Source organism: Peromyscus maniculatus, chromosome 1 (genome assembly GCF_049852395.1).
Source record: "Peromyscus maniculatus bairdii isolate BWxNUB_F1_BW_parent chromosome 1, HU_Pman_BW_mat_3.1, whole genome shotgun sequence".
Lineage (NCBI taxonomy): Eukaryota > Metazoa > Chordata > Mammalia > Rodentia > Cricetidae > Peromyscus > Peromyscus maniculatus.
In genome coordinates, this window is record NC_134852.1 from 31,344,157 (window position 1) to 31,358,050 (window position 13,894).

Sequence of the window (13,894 nt, forward strand, 5' to 3'; positions counted from 1 at the left end):
GAACTGACGTCTACGCCCCTGGGAAGTGGAAAGAAGAATGAATCTAGGGACACAGAAGCAGCCAGGCCAGTCCACAGGGCCCCTCAGTCACTGCCTCGACAAAAGGCAGCTTAGGGAGGGAAGGTTCCTCATGCCTCCGGGTTTGCTGGGATGTAGGTGGGTCGATGCAGGGAAGGCACGCTGGCAGAGGAAAGCATGCAGCTAGCACTCCTCACATGTGGAAGGACCAGGGGAAGAGACTGCAGGCAACTTTCACACGGGTTTTGGAGCTCCATCTTGGGTTCTCATGTGCTCTACTTGCAAGTCCTAGACAGGCTGGGGCAGCAGCCAAGCCCATCCCTTGAATTCTCCTTAACAGCACTTAACCTGGCTCTCCAAAAGCGGTCCACACAGACACTGGCTCCTAGGACCACAGGTGACAGGAGATGGGGTTCACAGAAGGAGACCCCCACCATCTCCATCCCAACACCAGCACTTCTGCATCCTTCTTGTTGGCCCATGCTGGCCTTCTAGAAATGCCCGAAGAAACAAGGTTGCCATGGTGATGGGATACCGCAGCCCCTGGAGCTCTCAGTATGTTCCTGCTGGCTTTCGCCACCCATCACTTGATTCTAGAGCCCACTTCTTCAGCTGCTTCTTTCCCCCACATTACCAAACATCCACCTGTGCTTACCTACTCAGCAAGTGTCCACCCCCTGCGACACCCTTTTGGGGTGCCCACCACGTGTGCAATTCTACTTTCAAAGACAAAGGGGTTCACTGAAAATTATCATGGTCCAGCCTTGATGATCTTCTTCCCAGGGGCCCAGAGGAGAAGCTACGAACAGCGGGAATAATCTGCAAGAAATAAATCTAAGTACACCGAACTCTTTCGTCCGTCTTCTTTATTCCTCTGGGATAAAATTCTGTCTACACAGTTTCAGTTCTGTTCTCACGCCCAGCTCCTTCCTTGCCTGATCCCTCTCTACCTTTATCTGCTGTCCCCTCTAAGTTCTACCTTAATTCTCTCATCTTAGTTCTGCCCCATCTTGGTCTTTCTCATCTCTTTCTTACCCATCTGACTCTTCCCATCTTCTATCTCATTCTTCTAGTTCTCCAGTCAAAATCCTCCTCTGTCTCTGAGGTTCACACTTATATACCATGCAATAGCAGTGCTCTAGCTAAGGCAAGCTCACCAGGCTTGATTTTTTTTTTTTTTTGAGACAGGGTTTCTCTGTGTAGTTTTGCACCTTTCCTGGAACTCACTTTGTAGCCCAGGCTGGCCTCGAACTCACAGAGATCCACCTGCCTCTGCCTCGGGAGTGCTAGGATTAAAGGTGTGCGCCACCACCACGCGGCTCAGGCTTGATTTCTTACAGGGTCATAAAGGCAGGCAGCGACCATCAGGCTTTCTTTTACAACCCAAAAGGCGAGTGGTAGAGGAAGTCAACTAAGAGCTAAGATTAGATAGTATATCAAAAAAAGGGAATTTATATGCTCAAACTACATTCCTAGAGGTGGTTAGGTAACTTTTAGGAGTCTATGATGTTAGTATAAACACCACTAAAGCTGTATAAGAAAGGAGGGCCTGAGTTTAACTGGCCTTAATTCAGGAGATCATTTGGCCTTGGGTACTTGACAGGTATTTCAGATAAAATACACTGTTAGGAGTTCTTGGAAGCATATATAGCTACAAGAAAATCATTGTACATACAAAAGCCAAAATATCACCAAGCCTTCTTAAGCCATGGCTTGACCTTCAGAAAAGTCCTTGACCTTTCCAAGTAGTAGCTTCTGGGATAGTAGCTGGAGTCCATATGTTTTCCTGCACTTGCGACATGGATGTCTCCCCCTGTGCTTTGGGACATTTCTCTTTGACTAGTCTCTAAGTCTGCTTGGGGACACCCTGGATTGAAATTCTTGTTACTACAGCACTTACCCATGCAGCTCCCTCACGGCTCATCTCAGTGCCTTCCTGGAACTTCCTCACCTGCCGGTAGAAGCTGCCTACTAAATTCCACAGCTTCTCCACACGCTCCTGGGTCTGTGACCCTTTCCTGGCCTCCTTCCCCTCAGAGCTACCTGTCTGTCTCTTCTCCAGCCCTCCTGGGCTTTCATCTTGCCAGTTGCCTTGCCTCCCCTAGGAGCTGCCTGCTAAGTCCCTCAGTTTCCCTATGTCCTCGTGCCTTCTGTGACATTGGAGCCCTCCCTCAGTGCAGCTCCTGCTAGTTCCTCCTTGTCCCTTGGGTCACACTGTTCTCTTCTTCTTAGCTGCCTAACCCTCCCCATGGTGGAGTTCTTTTCTCGACCTTTTCTCCTCTGACTCAATTCCTTTCTCAGACTCAGAGATTTTCTTACAAAGTCTTGCTCGCTGTCTTACTGAAAACAGCCTGGCCTCAGTAGAGCTCAATGGCCAAAGACAGCACACTCAAGTTCCAAATTCTCATAGACTGTAACAGCTTCTGCCAGCACAAGCCAGTGATCCCAAAGTCTCTTATCTCTAAGGTTCTACAACTTTCCACTCTTAAATCTTTTATCTCTATGATTTCTGTGTTCTGCTCTCAAGAAATCTGTAAAGACTATTGTGTAAACAGGGCTTATTTCAGGATTTGTAAATTCATTGCATGTGGTTATAGGATCTGTAAAATCTGTAATAAAACTTGGCTACAAAGTTACAGCAAATGGCTTATAATAAAACCTATACATAGGAATTTTAATTTGCTACCACATCCTATGTATGTGATTTAACTCTGGTGCAGAGTACATTCTTTATGTAACTTGGATTCAACTCTTGTTTTGAAAAATAGATCTACCAGGAAAACATGTTTTAAGCAGCAACCATCTTAGCTGATGACCTCATGAAGATGTAAGCAGCCACATGACTAGCAGTCACCTTGACTAAGGTTAAGGAGTACAGACCAAGTGACTTCATTTTTAGATGACCATGTGGCATACAGCAACAAGTATAAAATCAGCCCACTAAGCCCTGTAGTTTATCACTGTACCTCTTCTCAGACAAAAGAAGCAACGAGTCTCCAAAATACAGTAGCTTGGTATGGATTTTTGTATGATGATAGAAATGTAAGATTACATTTGCTACACTACACATGTGATTCAACTCTGGTTTGGAATATACTGTATATGATGGTGAAATTTTAAGATTATAACGATCTTCTCAGATTAACAAAAGCTGACTTGGAGATTTACACCTAACTACTTATGTTTTTGCTAAGTGTTCAACACTAGGCTTCGAAAAAAATTTTAGGTAAGTAACAACATATGTTTGATAAATGAGGTGTTATTTGATAAATAAGAATTAGAGATGTCTAAGGTCCACTCGGATTCACAGTAATAGTTGTCTAGCTTCTGCATCTTTGCTCACTTTAAGCTTTAGCTATTTGAATAAACTAAGCCACACAAAAACTGCAATATTCTATAATGGTGCACTCTAAAAGGATCAGAAAAGTGGCCAGTCTCCCTATGGACTGTGGCTATGTTTAAAAGTTTTATTTTGATACAAAAAGAACTTTGATTCAAAAATTGTTGTTTTTAAGGCTCAAGCTTAACAGGGATAAAGCTATAAAATCCAAATATTATAAAAGATATTAACATATTGAAAACTGTTAAAGATGATTAAGACATTCAAGTTAATAGGCACCGTATAAATGATCAAATACTTTAATGTGTTCAGAACTATACTTGTAGTCATGCTATGTACTAATGTGATAACTTACAGGAACAAGCACTATTTAGCCTTGTGTATATCTATTGAGAGCTAAGCCTGAAACAAATAACTAGCAACAAGCCAAGTTTGTTTAGTATAGATATTAATAGGTAGATGGTCCTCAAACTCTTCAGAGATCTGCAAAAAAATAGCTGTTAAAATGTTTAATGGAAAAAGTTTACTATGGCAGACAGAGACCCCAGCTCCTGGCAGTGACCACAAGCTCTCCAAAGAAGATGATAGGGCCCAGAAGAACTCCACCTGGAGCTGGCTTTAAATGTGACAAAGCCAGCCATTGGATGAAAAACTACCCTTTGCTTTGCCTGCCACCAGGACCCTGTGCAAACTGTAGACATGCAGGATATGGGGAGCTGATTGCCTCCCTTTCCCTAGGCAGGGTAGGCCAGTTCCGTCCAAGTCTCTACTCCACAGGAAAGCCTGTCAGATGTTCACAGTCTGGTGGCTACAGACTGGCCTTGCCCTGTGACCTCTGTCCCCAAAGACCGCAGAGGAACCCACGGTGATTGTCCAGGGAGCTAGCATGTCACTGTGGTTTTTAATAGATTTGGGAGTGGCTTGGTCTGTACTTCCTGCTTACTCAGGTGAAAGTCATCCTTCTCAGATCTCTGATAGCACTGACGACTAGGTTAGTGACAGCTTCGTCAGTTTAAGAGCAATAATCAGGGTTTCAGCTCCTTCTCAGTTCTCTTCATTCTGTCTGCTTGCCTACCTGTTTGCCTGTCTGCCTGCAGGAGGGTATGTGCTCCTAAGTACTGGGCACCAAACGCAGTGTTTTGAAGAGCGGCAAGTGCTCTGTAGCCATCTCTACAACCCTTTAAGAAGCTGGCTTTAATCTGGGGAGATGGGGACCAACCACAATTTTCTGCCTTCTAAAGGCTTCTCAGAGTTTCTCAGAGGCCTGACATGATTACCTTATCCTTTAAGAGGACACCAGTTATGGGTGGTAAATAGGTGGAGGAGAAGGGAAGGGTGTAAGAATTCTGTATACATGCAGCAGCTCAGCTGCTCCGGAATCTCATCTGGTGCCTTATTACCTCATCAGCAGGCAACTGCATCCCAGCCTAAAATGTGAACGTGCCTTCTCAAATGTTCTGTGTTCTCTCTCTGTACTCTTCCTCCACACAGTCTCTCTGTCTCTGTCTCTGTGTCTCTTTGGCTCTCTCTCTCTCTCTCTCTCTCTCTCTCTCTCTCTCTCTCTCTCCTAATAAAGCTCTAAAAAGGTAACCATGGCTCATGATTCTGCCACCACCACAGCATCTAGTGCCAGCCACTAGCACTGTATACCTTCAGCAGCCACGGCCAGCCACGAGCGCCACTCCACCCCTTCATTGGTGCTGTTCAGACTCAGGGAGATCACCGAGGACCTGCCCAGCTATGACCACCACCACTGCTGCCACCTCCTCCCCACTCCAGCGAGACCTCGAGCCCACATTCCTCGCCTCCGCTGGACCCCCCAATACTACCGCAACTGCTGCCACTACTGCCATGTTTCTTCACTACACAGTGAGTGCTCCCCCGTTCTCGCGGCTGCGGTCTGACCTATATTCTTTGTGACGGACACCCCTGGGGTTGTCCTCGGGCTGCTGCGCTGGCAATGGCACATTTTTGCTCCTGAGGAGGGGGTCAGTGCTGCCTTGGTCCACCAGGTGGACCACCTGCCGCACATGCCTCAGTCCTTAGCTCTCCCTTGACAAAGCGGAGGGTTAACCTGAGCTGATTCATAGATCTTTCTTCTCTCCTCGGGATTGCCTGAGATTGGAGTCTGATCCCAGTTTGTTATTTTAATTTTTTATTTTTCTCTCGGCTACAGCCATGGGACAAGGGGGCGGATACATTTACCCCTTACACTGGTGGATACCAGTAAATCTGGCCACATAACAACTTTGCGGGAACTTTTGCCAGCTAACGGGCAAATAAAAGAGTTACTTTATCCCCAAGCTTTCTGCTAAAGCTCTGAACCCTCCTCCCTCCCCATGTCTGATGTCTTCTTTTCCTCTGCCACCTGCAACCTCTTCTGCTGACTTCCGGTCTCTGGCGGTGGGTGGGCTCTGTACTGTTCCTCTTCTGCTGACTCAAACTTCCATGAGAGGCCCAGTCGGTCTGGAAGTGGCTAAGATCCATGCAAACAAGTTTACAGTAGTCAGGATGGCTCTTAAACCAAAAATCTGCTTATAGCCTCAGGCAAGTCTTCCAAAAGGATCAGTGTATAGTCTGCCTCCTGGCAGATCTTCCAAAAGCTGTCCTTAAGCCATCAATCATTAAAAAAAAAATCAGGACATGGAGTAAAATCCATCTCTTGTTCCCCAGATCTCCCCGACTAAAACTTAAGCATCTGGAGAGCAAGGCTCCTGACCCCACAGACAAAAGAGTCATCTGTGGCATTTAAGGTGTGCCAGGGAAGAGATCAAAAGGCTGAAAACAAAATTGCCAAGTGCTGGCACTCACTAACTCCCAAAAGCTGTTGGGTCCCTGTTTTAAGTGCGGAAAAGGCCACGGGATAGCGAATGCCCTGCCAGGCCATCAACAGCCTTGTTGAAAGTGCCTCCTAGAAAGACAACCGGTCAGCTGACTGCCCCCGGGCACCAAGACACATGGGTACATCAAGCTAAGACCTCCAGCAGACCTAGGCTTGGCTACAGACATGGCAGGGAACCCAGAACGCAGCAGGGAAGCGATCTGTTTCTTTCCTTCTGAACACCAGAGCCACTGACTTGGTCCTGGGAGTTTTGGGATGTCACCTCTCCTCATTTCCCTATTGTCGGGGTACAGAGGACAGCTTTACCCATCTGACCAGACTTAATTGCACTTTGAGAGTTACTTAATGGGAAAAGATTTCCAGCTAAGATAGGAGCTTTCATTTCATTACCTCACTCCAGATCTACTCGCCTGTGTTTCTCACATGCACAGACAGGGCCCTGATCTTTGCCTTGTCCCTAATTCCAAAAAAGAAAAGTTCTCATTCACCACAAGCTTTTCTCTTCCCAGTTCCCTGTTCTAACTCACTGTTCAGCTAATGGTACAGGACCACCACAGAACTGGAGTCCAGGGATCATCAAGTAAGAAACTGTAACAGCTAAAAGGTATTTACACCCCCAGATCCAAAAGCATCTGGGCGCTACAAAAAAGACTTTAATGTAAACATCTATTACTGTAAAATGCTTTAAACAATTGATCACCTGTCTCCTAGATGCTAAACTAGTAAAGGAAACAGGTGCTTTAAAATAATCTGTCTCTGATAAGACTTAGTATGTTCCAATCTCTCTGTCTCTCCCATTAACACTAACCAATACAAGCAGAGTACTAAACACCACATATTGTCCCTAATCTTTTCATGGTTGCTTCTTAACATTTTTCAAAATTCTTCCCAAGTTTCAAAAACCAGCTTAAATCCATGAGGAGGCTCTGAGAAGAGCAGGTGTTCAGGGAGGAACAGGGTGAGCAGAGCTGCAGACTTGGAAGCCTTGACTTCTGAGTCCCTTCTTAATCCAGACAGGGATGTCACAACCAGGGCACTGGGAATGTAACTCAGAATGTAATGTTCTCCCTTAAGCTACAAGCTGCAGGGACAGACACTGCGGCTCCCTGACTCTCACACACCCTACTGATTTTCCTCTCCACAGATACTCTGAAATGTCACAAGAGAATCTTGTGTAAATTTGGCAGTGGCTTCACTAAAAGACCTTTTGAATGGAAATCATTTGCGACCAAGGAAACCGGACATGAGGAGATATGCCAGGAGACAGTCCTGAAAGTAGACGTAGGTGTGAGATGAGATGGACAGCCACACTCCTGTACTGGCCAGCCCAGCCCTGCCCTGGATTGTGTTCCCTGCCGTGCCTGCACAGCTCCCCCCAGGCCTGGGCTCTCTTCCCATGCCTTGCTTTCCGGGTCTTGATGGGAGTATATGAGGAAGCTCTGGGAAGATTAAGGGGGAAAGCCCTGGGCTGGCTCCCCACTATCACGTGAACTGTGTGTGTGTGTGTGTGGCACCTGTCTGTAAAGACAGCATGAGCTGTGGGTGGAGACAGCCGACCTCATCTGCAGCTGTATAGGGAGCTCCCGAGCAGCCTGGACTGGGTGAGACTCAGGACTGGGGAAGAGTGCAGGAACGGGGAGGAGGGACTAAGGGACAGAGGGAGGATGGGAAACAGGAAGGAAGGATGCTGGGCCTGTTTCCGGCTCTGCTAAGCCACTGGGTCCTTTGGCAGCTTTTCAGGGAAGTGGGGAAGGAGAGAAGCAGACCACAGGGAGCCAGCTGTGGGTGTGAAGGGCAGAGTGTGCAGGGAAATCCAGCAGGGTAGAGGAGGTGGTGAGCAGAGTGAGGCTGCAGCCTGAAGGAGGGGCTCAGGGCAGGCTGTGGAGACTGTTCAATGGGATGTGCAGGGGCAGGGCAGAAGGAGCCAGGCTTGTGCTGCAGGCTTTGGCTGACACAGGACATGCTGTGTCCCACTGTCACTGGGCAGTGTGCTCTCCCTGGGAGGGGGAACGTCGGGGGACCCAAGAAGTGGGCGCCCAGGCCTGGCCATCCTCCCCATCCAAGCCTGGCTTTCATTCTCGTGCCTCTTAAGTGAAAAATCTCTCCTAGTGAGGAGCAAAGGCTCAGGCATTCATGTAGATAAGGATACCCACGATTTCACTATGTGTGGTGATGAGTTTCCTGATGCAGGACATGTCCAGGTTTATGCCAATAGACCTGGAATCTTGGCTGCCATGTATATCAAATGCTGTGAAAGTGATCTGCACAATAGTGCTGCCATCAGCCAAGTCCTACTTGACTACATCAATATTTCAGGTTTGGGTTCTGGGTACAGAGACTTGAGGGATCTGCCTGGGGCTGCAGCTGAGAACGCACTGTGCAGCCACCTCCTCCTCTCTCCTCAGCCTCCTATCAGTCAAAAAACATCAGGTGTCCTGTCTGCTTGCACTATCAGGGCTCCTGCCACAAAAACTTTGTCTTCTGTCCAAAGGACACTGGTTGTTATGACGGCGACATTGCCATTGAAGGAGGTGAGTGCTGGAGGCTGCATCCCCAGGATGAGTGAGACAGAGGCCATGACTCCAGGGACTCAGCAGGAGGGATGGGGACTGACCCCTGAGTGTGAGGGGAGGTCAGAGGCCCTCACTGCTGCAGCAGAGGGAATGTGGATGGAGTCTAGAACCCTGGGACTGAGGGAAAAATTCAGGACCTGGGCTCCTGCATCCATAGGAGGGGGGCTGGAGCTTGGACTCCTGGGTGTGAGGTTGTTTAGGTTTCCTGAACGATCCCTTCCTTCCTTTTGAACCTGACTGGATCTTCATCTTCTAGGTGGAGTTAATGCCAATTTTAGCATTAAAGGATGTCTGGACGTGACTGCTGGAGACATATTTAAGAAAGACGAAACACTTGGGATCTTCAGCGTGTTGGAAAACATGAACTCAATGACTAAACTCATTCACACATGTGTTTGTCCCTGTCACCCTGGCTTGGGTGTTAGGGCTGGGGCTCTCCTTAGCCCTTTGTCTGGAGGGCTTGGTCCTCTCAGATGAACCCATTTCCCGGTGATTCCTAATCCCTATTGGCTGCCCATACCCATCCCTCCTCTGACGTCATAACCTATGACCTTACACATGAAAGTGTCACCCTGTGCTGTCCTGGTGCCATCAACCCTCACCACACATTTCTGCCTCCTGATATTTCTACATGGGAGGCGCTGAACTCACTGTGCCCCAGAGGGGACATACACACGTTCAACACACATGTGGAATAATAAACTCACTGTTTTTTCCCCAAATACTTGTTTTTCTATGTAACCAGCTGAACACCAACAGTGGGATCCATTGCTCTGCCAAGGCCTGGCCTCCATAGTGCTCTGTGACAAAATGTTTCCTGGGGAGACTCAACATACACATCTACTCACTGCAGATTGGGACCCCTTGGCCAAAGTCTAACTTGGCGAACCAATCCATTTTATATTGGAGTTACTTACAAGAAAATGTTTGGGTCAAGAATTACTTACAGGAGCAGAAATGACTCAAAGACAGCTCCTCACCAGAGCCCACCCCTGCATGAGTGACAGCTCCCAGAGCTGGGATCCTGGAGCACACAGCACAGCCTGCAGGCAGCTCAGCATGTCAGAGGGCGTCCTCCCAGGGGCCTCAGTTGGTCTAAACCTCATCCAGGCAGCTCGCCTGGGTTCTGCTTCTTCCAGGCAGCTGGTCTGGTCTTTGAGTCTCCTTTGTAACTTACTGCTTGCCCTGGCTGAGAGGGGCCTGGGGGATCTGGTTGGTTTCAGGGACTTCCTGAAGGTCTTTTGAGTTGTTTAGCTTCCTGCTTAAGCAGCTGCCCTGCAGGATGGAATGTTTCCATCTCAGAGGAAACTTTCACAACACATGGGTGACTCCAAGGCTGCTTTGCTTTGCCTTGCTTTTTCCTGGTGCTGCAGCTAAAGCACAGGGCCTCACTGGGGCCTGGGAGATCACTGGTCACTGGGCCTTACTCTGTGTGACCTGTGACCCTCGCTCGGCTGTTTGTGTGTGTGAGGATTTGGTTCTATTTTTCCACAGTGTGGTTCTGGGGCATTGAACTCAGTTCATCAGCTTAGAGAGAGGCAGGTCCCATTACCCACAATGAACCATCTCACTGACTGATGTTTTTAGAGTTTTCATTCTGGGCTGAAACTTGCATCCTGCCCAGCAGTGGCTCTGTAAGGAGGGAGCTGGGAAATTCATATCCCAGTTGTCACTGTCCTTTTGGACATGCAAAGGCTGAACCTAGAGACTAAGGCAGTCCCCATAGATCTGACACCCACATTGCTGAGATAGGGAAACTCTGGAAGAGTGGATCTGGAGAGGCAGAAATGGCCATTGATCCACTGCGGCAGGGGAGTCCACACACACTGGCCCATGGATTAATCAATTTCTTCATTGCTGTGATGCAAACCTGAAAAAAAAAGTCTAAATGGAGGGAAGATTTGTTGGCAGCATGATAGCTCATTTTGGAAGGGAAGCATGGCAACATTGTTATGATGGGTCTCAGCCATGCCATGGTGCCCTGCCCATAGCCAGGTGGGTTGCCCCTACTCCCATTTTTTTCTCTCTGGAAACACACTCAAGAGACACATCCCCAAATGTGTGCTATTAATGCCCTATCTGTCTCTCAATCTAATTACTTATCAAAAGATACCACATCCTTACTAGCCACCTTTCTTTGACATGTTGGAGTCTTCCGTATAGAAGGGTAAGATCCCATGAACCATTGCTCCATCATCGTATTGTTATGTAATAACCTTACACAGCGTCCCCCTTAGTTCACATCATGAACAGAAAAAGAGGGAAAAGATTACACAGAAAAGCAGTTCGGGGTGGGGGTGACAGCTGGTAGCAATCAGAATTGCCTTGACTCCCGACATCCTGCTTCTGCACCCCATCCTGGTTCATGCCACCACACCCAGTGATGGAGCATCAGAGTCCTGGGAAACAGATGCTGGAAGACAAAGGCACAGACCTGCCTTTGAAACACGCTGTTTTAATTCCATCACTCCTGACACAGAGGCCTGCCGGTCTGAGTTTAAGACCAGCTTGGTAAATGGAGCCAGTTCCAGGACAGCCAGTACTGTACAGAGAAACCCTGTTTCAAAAACAATTTAAAACAAAAAAATTAGGACCACAAAAGCTGGGGTGGGGGAGGTGGGGTGAGGAGCAAGGGACTTCTCGAGTGGAGAAACGAGCAGAGGTGGTATGTTTTCATGGTCCCTTGGATATGCCTCAGGTTTTCTTTTGCCTTTAAATATTTGTGCTCAGGATTTGTTTATTAATAAATGGTAAAAGAAATCATTTATATCTGGCACTCAAAGTAGGGCATTGGTAGACTTTATGAGCGCCATTGTTAGTCCTGAGAAGGGGAGCCAGAGTGACCCTTCACTATTTCCTCATACCCCCTTCTAGGCTGCTTTCCTGCCTGAGGAGCTTTTTCCAACCAATCCAGGCTCCCAATCCAGGCAGCTCAGCTGGCCTTGAGACAGGCTCAGGGCTTGGAACTTTTGAGGCTGCTGTTTGTTGTGGTTACCACCACCTGATCACCACATCTGAGTGAGGGGCTGTGGATTAAAAAATAGAGACAAGAAACAGCGGGTCATTCGCCCCAGCAGAATGCCGAATGCTGTTTATTGAAGGAGGGAGGAAACCTTAAATACAGGCTTACAGCACAATGGGAGAACCCTGGAGGGCAGAAGTTCGCTACATTCTTGCATCTAAGCTGTTAACACCCATTATGCAGGATACACAAACAAAGAACCTCAGGTGAGCATTCAGGAGGAATAAAACCAGCAGGGAATCAGCATAGGGAGGACACCTGGTCAAGGTCGGCAAGCAAGGCAACAGCTACCCAAAATGGGGGGCCAGGGCCCTACAGCTGTTATCAAGCCCCTGGCGGCAGGAAGGAAAGCCACACCCCACAGCTACTGTAGTTGCCTCCAGCAAGGCCCTTGTATCATAGCTGTGCCTCTCCGGCCAATTCTACCTGGCACTAGCAAGCACCAGGGTAGAGGCTAGCCCAGTTGCTTTGCTGAATTTCCCCAAGGCAGTCACCAAGGACGCCAGCCAGAGCACAAGTCACTGCAGCTTCTGCACCTGCAGCTCCCATAGCAATGCTGCCTTGGTGCTGCGCCTGCTCCACCTGCTGGTCAGACATGGTCACTACATCTGCACAACCCAGAGGATAGGCATCAGAACTGGAAAGACACCTGAGAACTTTTAAATGGTAAACTAGGCTATTAAATGAATTTATTAATTAAAATAAATAAATAATCAAATTTAAAAAAGAAAAAAGGGAAAGGATAATTTTAAAACCTTCCCTATGTTAAAAATGGGAATGATCACAATGCAGAGAACGAGGCCGTCTTCCTACTATGGACAGGATACATATAGTAAAATAAATGAGGAGATAAACAACTAAATAAAGTCGGTCATATTATCAGTCTGGCAATTTGTATTTTATCCTTAAAAATTGCTTTTATATCAGTGCCAAATAGGAGAAATGGACTGATGAGAAATCAACCTTGAAAACACCACAAGATATAAGCCTTAGAAAATATTAGTACTGATAATATATAAGTCCTACAAATTATTACTAAAGAAGATAATAAACTTTTGACTGATAAGTTAGAAGCATTGAAAGAAGTTATTAAAACAGATAATAAAAATATTCAGATACAGACAAAGGAGTTTAAATGAGAACCAACCTCATTATTACATTATGAAATTAGAAAGGAGCAGTCTAAGATTATAAAAAAATAAACCTTAATTTATCCAGTCACCACACAGGAACAACCACCAAATGACAGATATCCTCAAAGCTGTGTCAGATCTCACTGGAATCCTGTAGAAATGTTAGAGTTGACTTAAGGAAGCAATAGTCTCATATGATATGCATTCCCTTTTGTGAGGCAGATGTTAAATTCATGGGCAACTAGTAACAGAATTGTCCCACAAGACTGAGAAGATTTAGTTACAGCAGTATTGGAGCCTGGTCCTCAATTACAGTGGAAGAATTGGTGGAAAGATGAGGCTAGGACTGTTGAACAAGGAAGTAGGACTAGAGGTATTGTTATTTCCCAAGACCCCTTTCTTGGAGAGGATGATTATGCTAATGTACAAAGACACTCTATATATGATGAACACACCTTGACTCTAGGCTGTACAACAGCTTTGAATGATTGGGACAGAGTTAAGAAAGTCAGAAAGAGAACTGAGTTATTTATTAAAGTTATACAAGGCCCAAAAGAAACATTCACAATTTTTTTTTTTTTTACAAAGATTGACTTCAGCTGTAAATAGAATGATGCCAACTCCAGAAGCTAGACAAATACTAATTGAATATCTGGCTTTTGAAAATGTTAATTCATGGTGGTCCGGAAGGGTCAACCCGAGGCTGGCACTTTCTCAGTGAGAGATTCCTTGTGTTGGTCATGAATTTGCTGGGCGACTCTGCAGCACAGGAACTGAACTCTGCACCACACTCTCCCACGCTGGCTGATCCTCAGTTGGCTGAGTGTGGGACCAGAAGTCTCAGGGCCCTTAGCACCTCAGCCTCAGGTTGTAGGCTAGTCCTGTGATCACATGTCAGTCACATCCTTCCCTGCATGACCCCTTCAGGAATGGCAGCCCTGTCCGTGAAGGAAAGGCAGGTGTAGT

The 13,894-nt window shown here is 46.9% G+C and overlaps 1 protein-coding gene and 1 long non-coding RNA gene across 2 annotated transcripts in view; one reads left to right on the forward strand and one right to left on the reverse strand.

Moving 5' to 3' along the window:
• The window catches only part of LOC121825728 (uncharacterized), an 84,754-nt gene that overhangs the window by 62,344 nt on the left and 8,516 nt on the right, over nucleotides 1-13,894 (reverse strand). The gene's annotated exons all lie outside the window — the stretch shown is intronic.
• Nucleotides 5,099-9,484, forward strand: LOC121825727 (CD177 antigen-like). The gene is made up of 5 exons (XM_076561216.1): nucleotides 5,099-5,227; nucleotides 7,311-7,485; nucleotides 8,292-8,516; nucleotides 8,606-8,731; nucleotides 9,030-9,484. The coding sequence occupies exons 1-5, from the start codon at nucleotides 5,099-5,101 to the stop codon at nucleotides 9,248-9,250; spliced, it is 876 nt and encodes a 291-aa protein (XP_076417331.1). The 3' UTR covers nucleotides 9,251-9,484.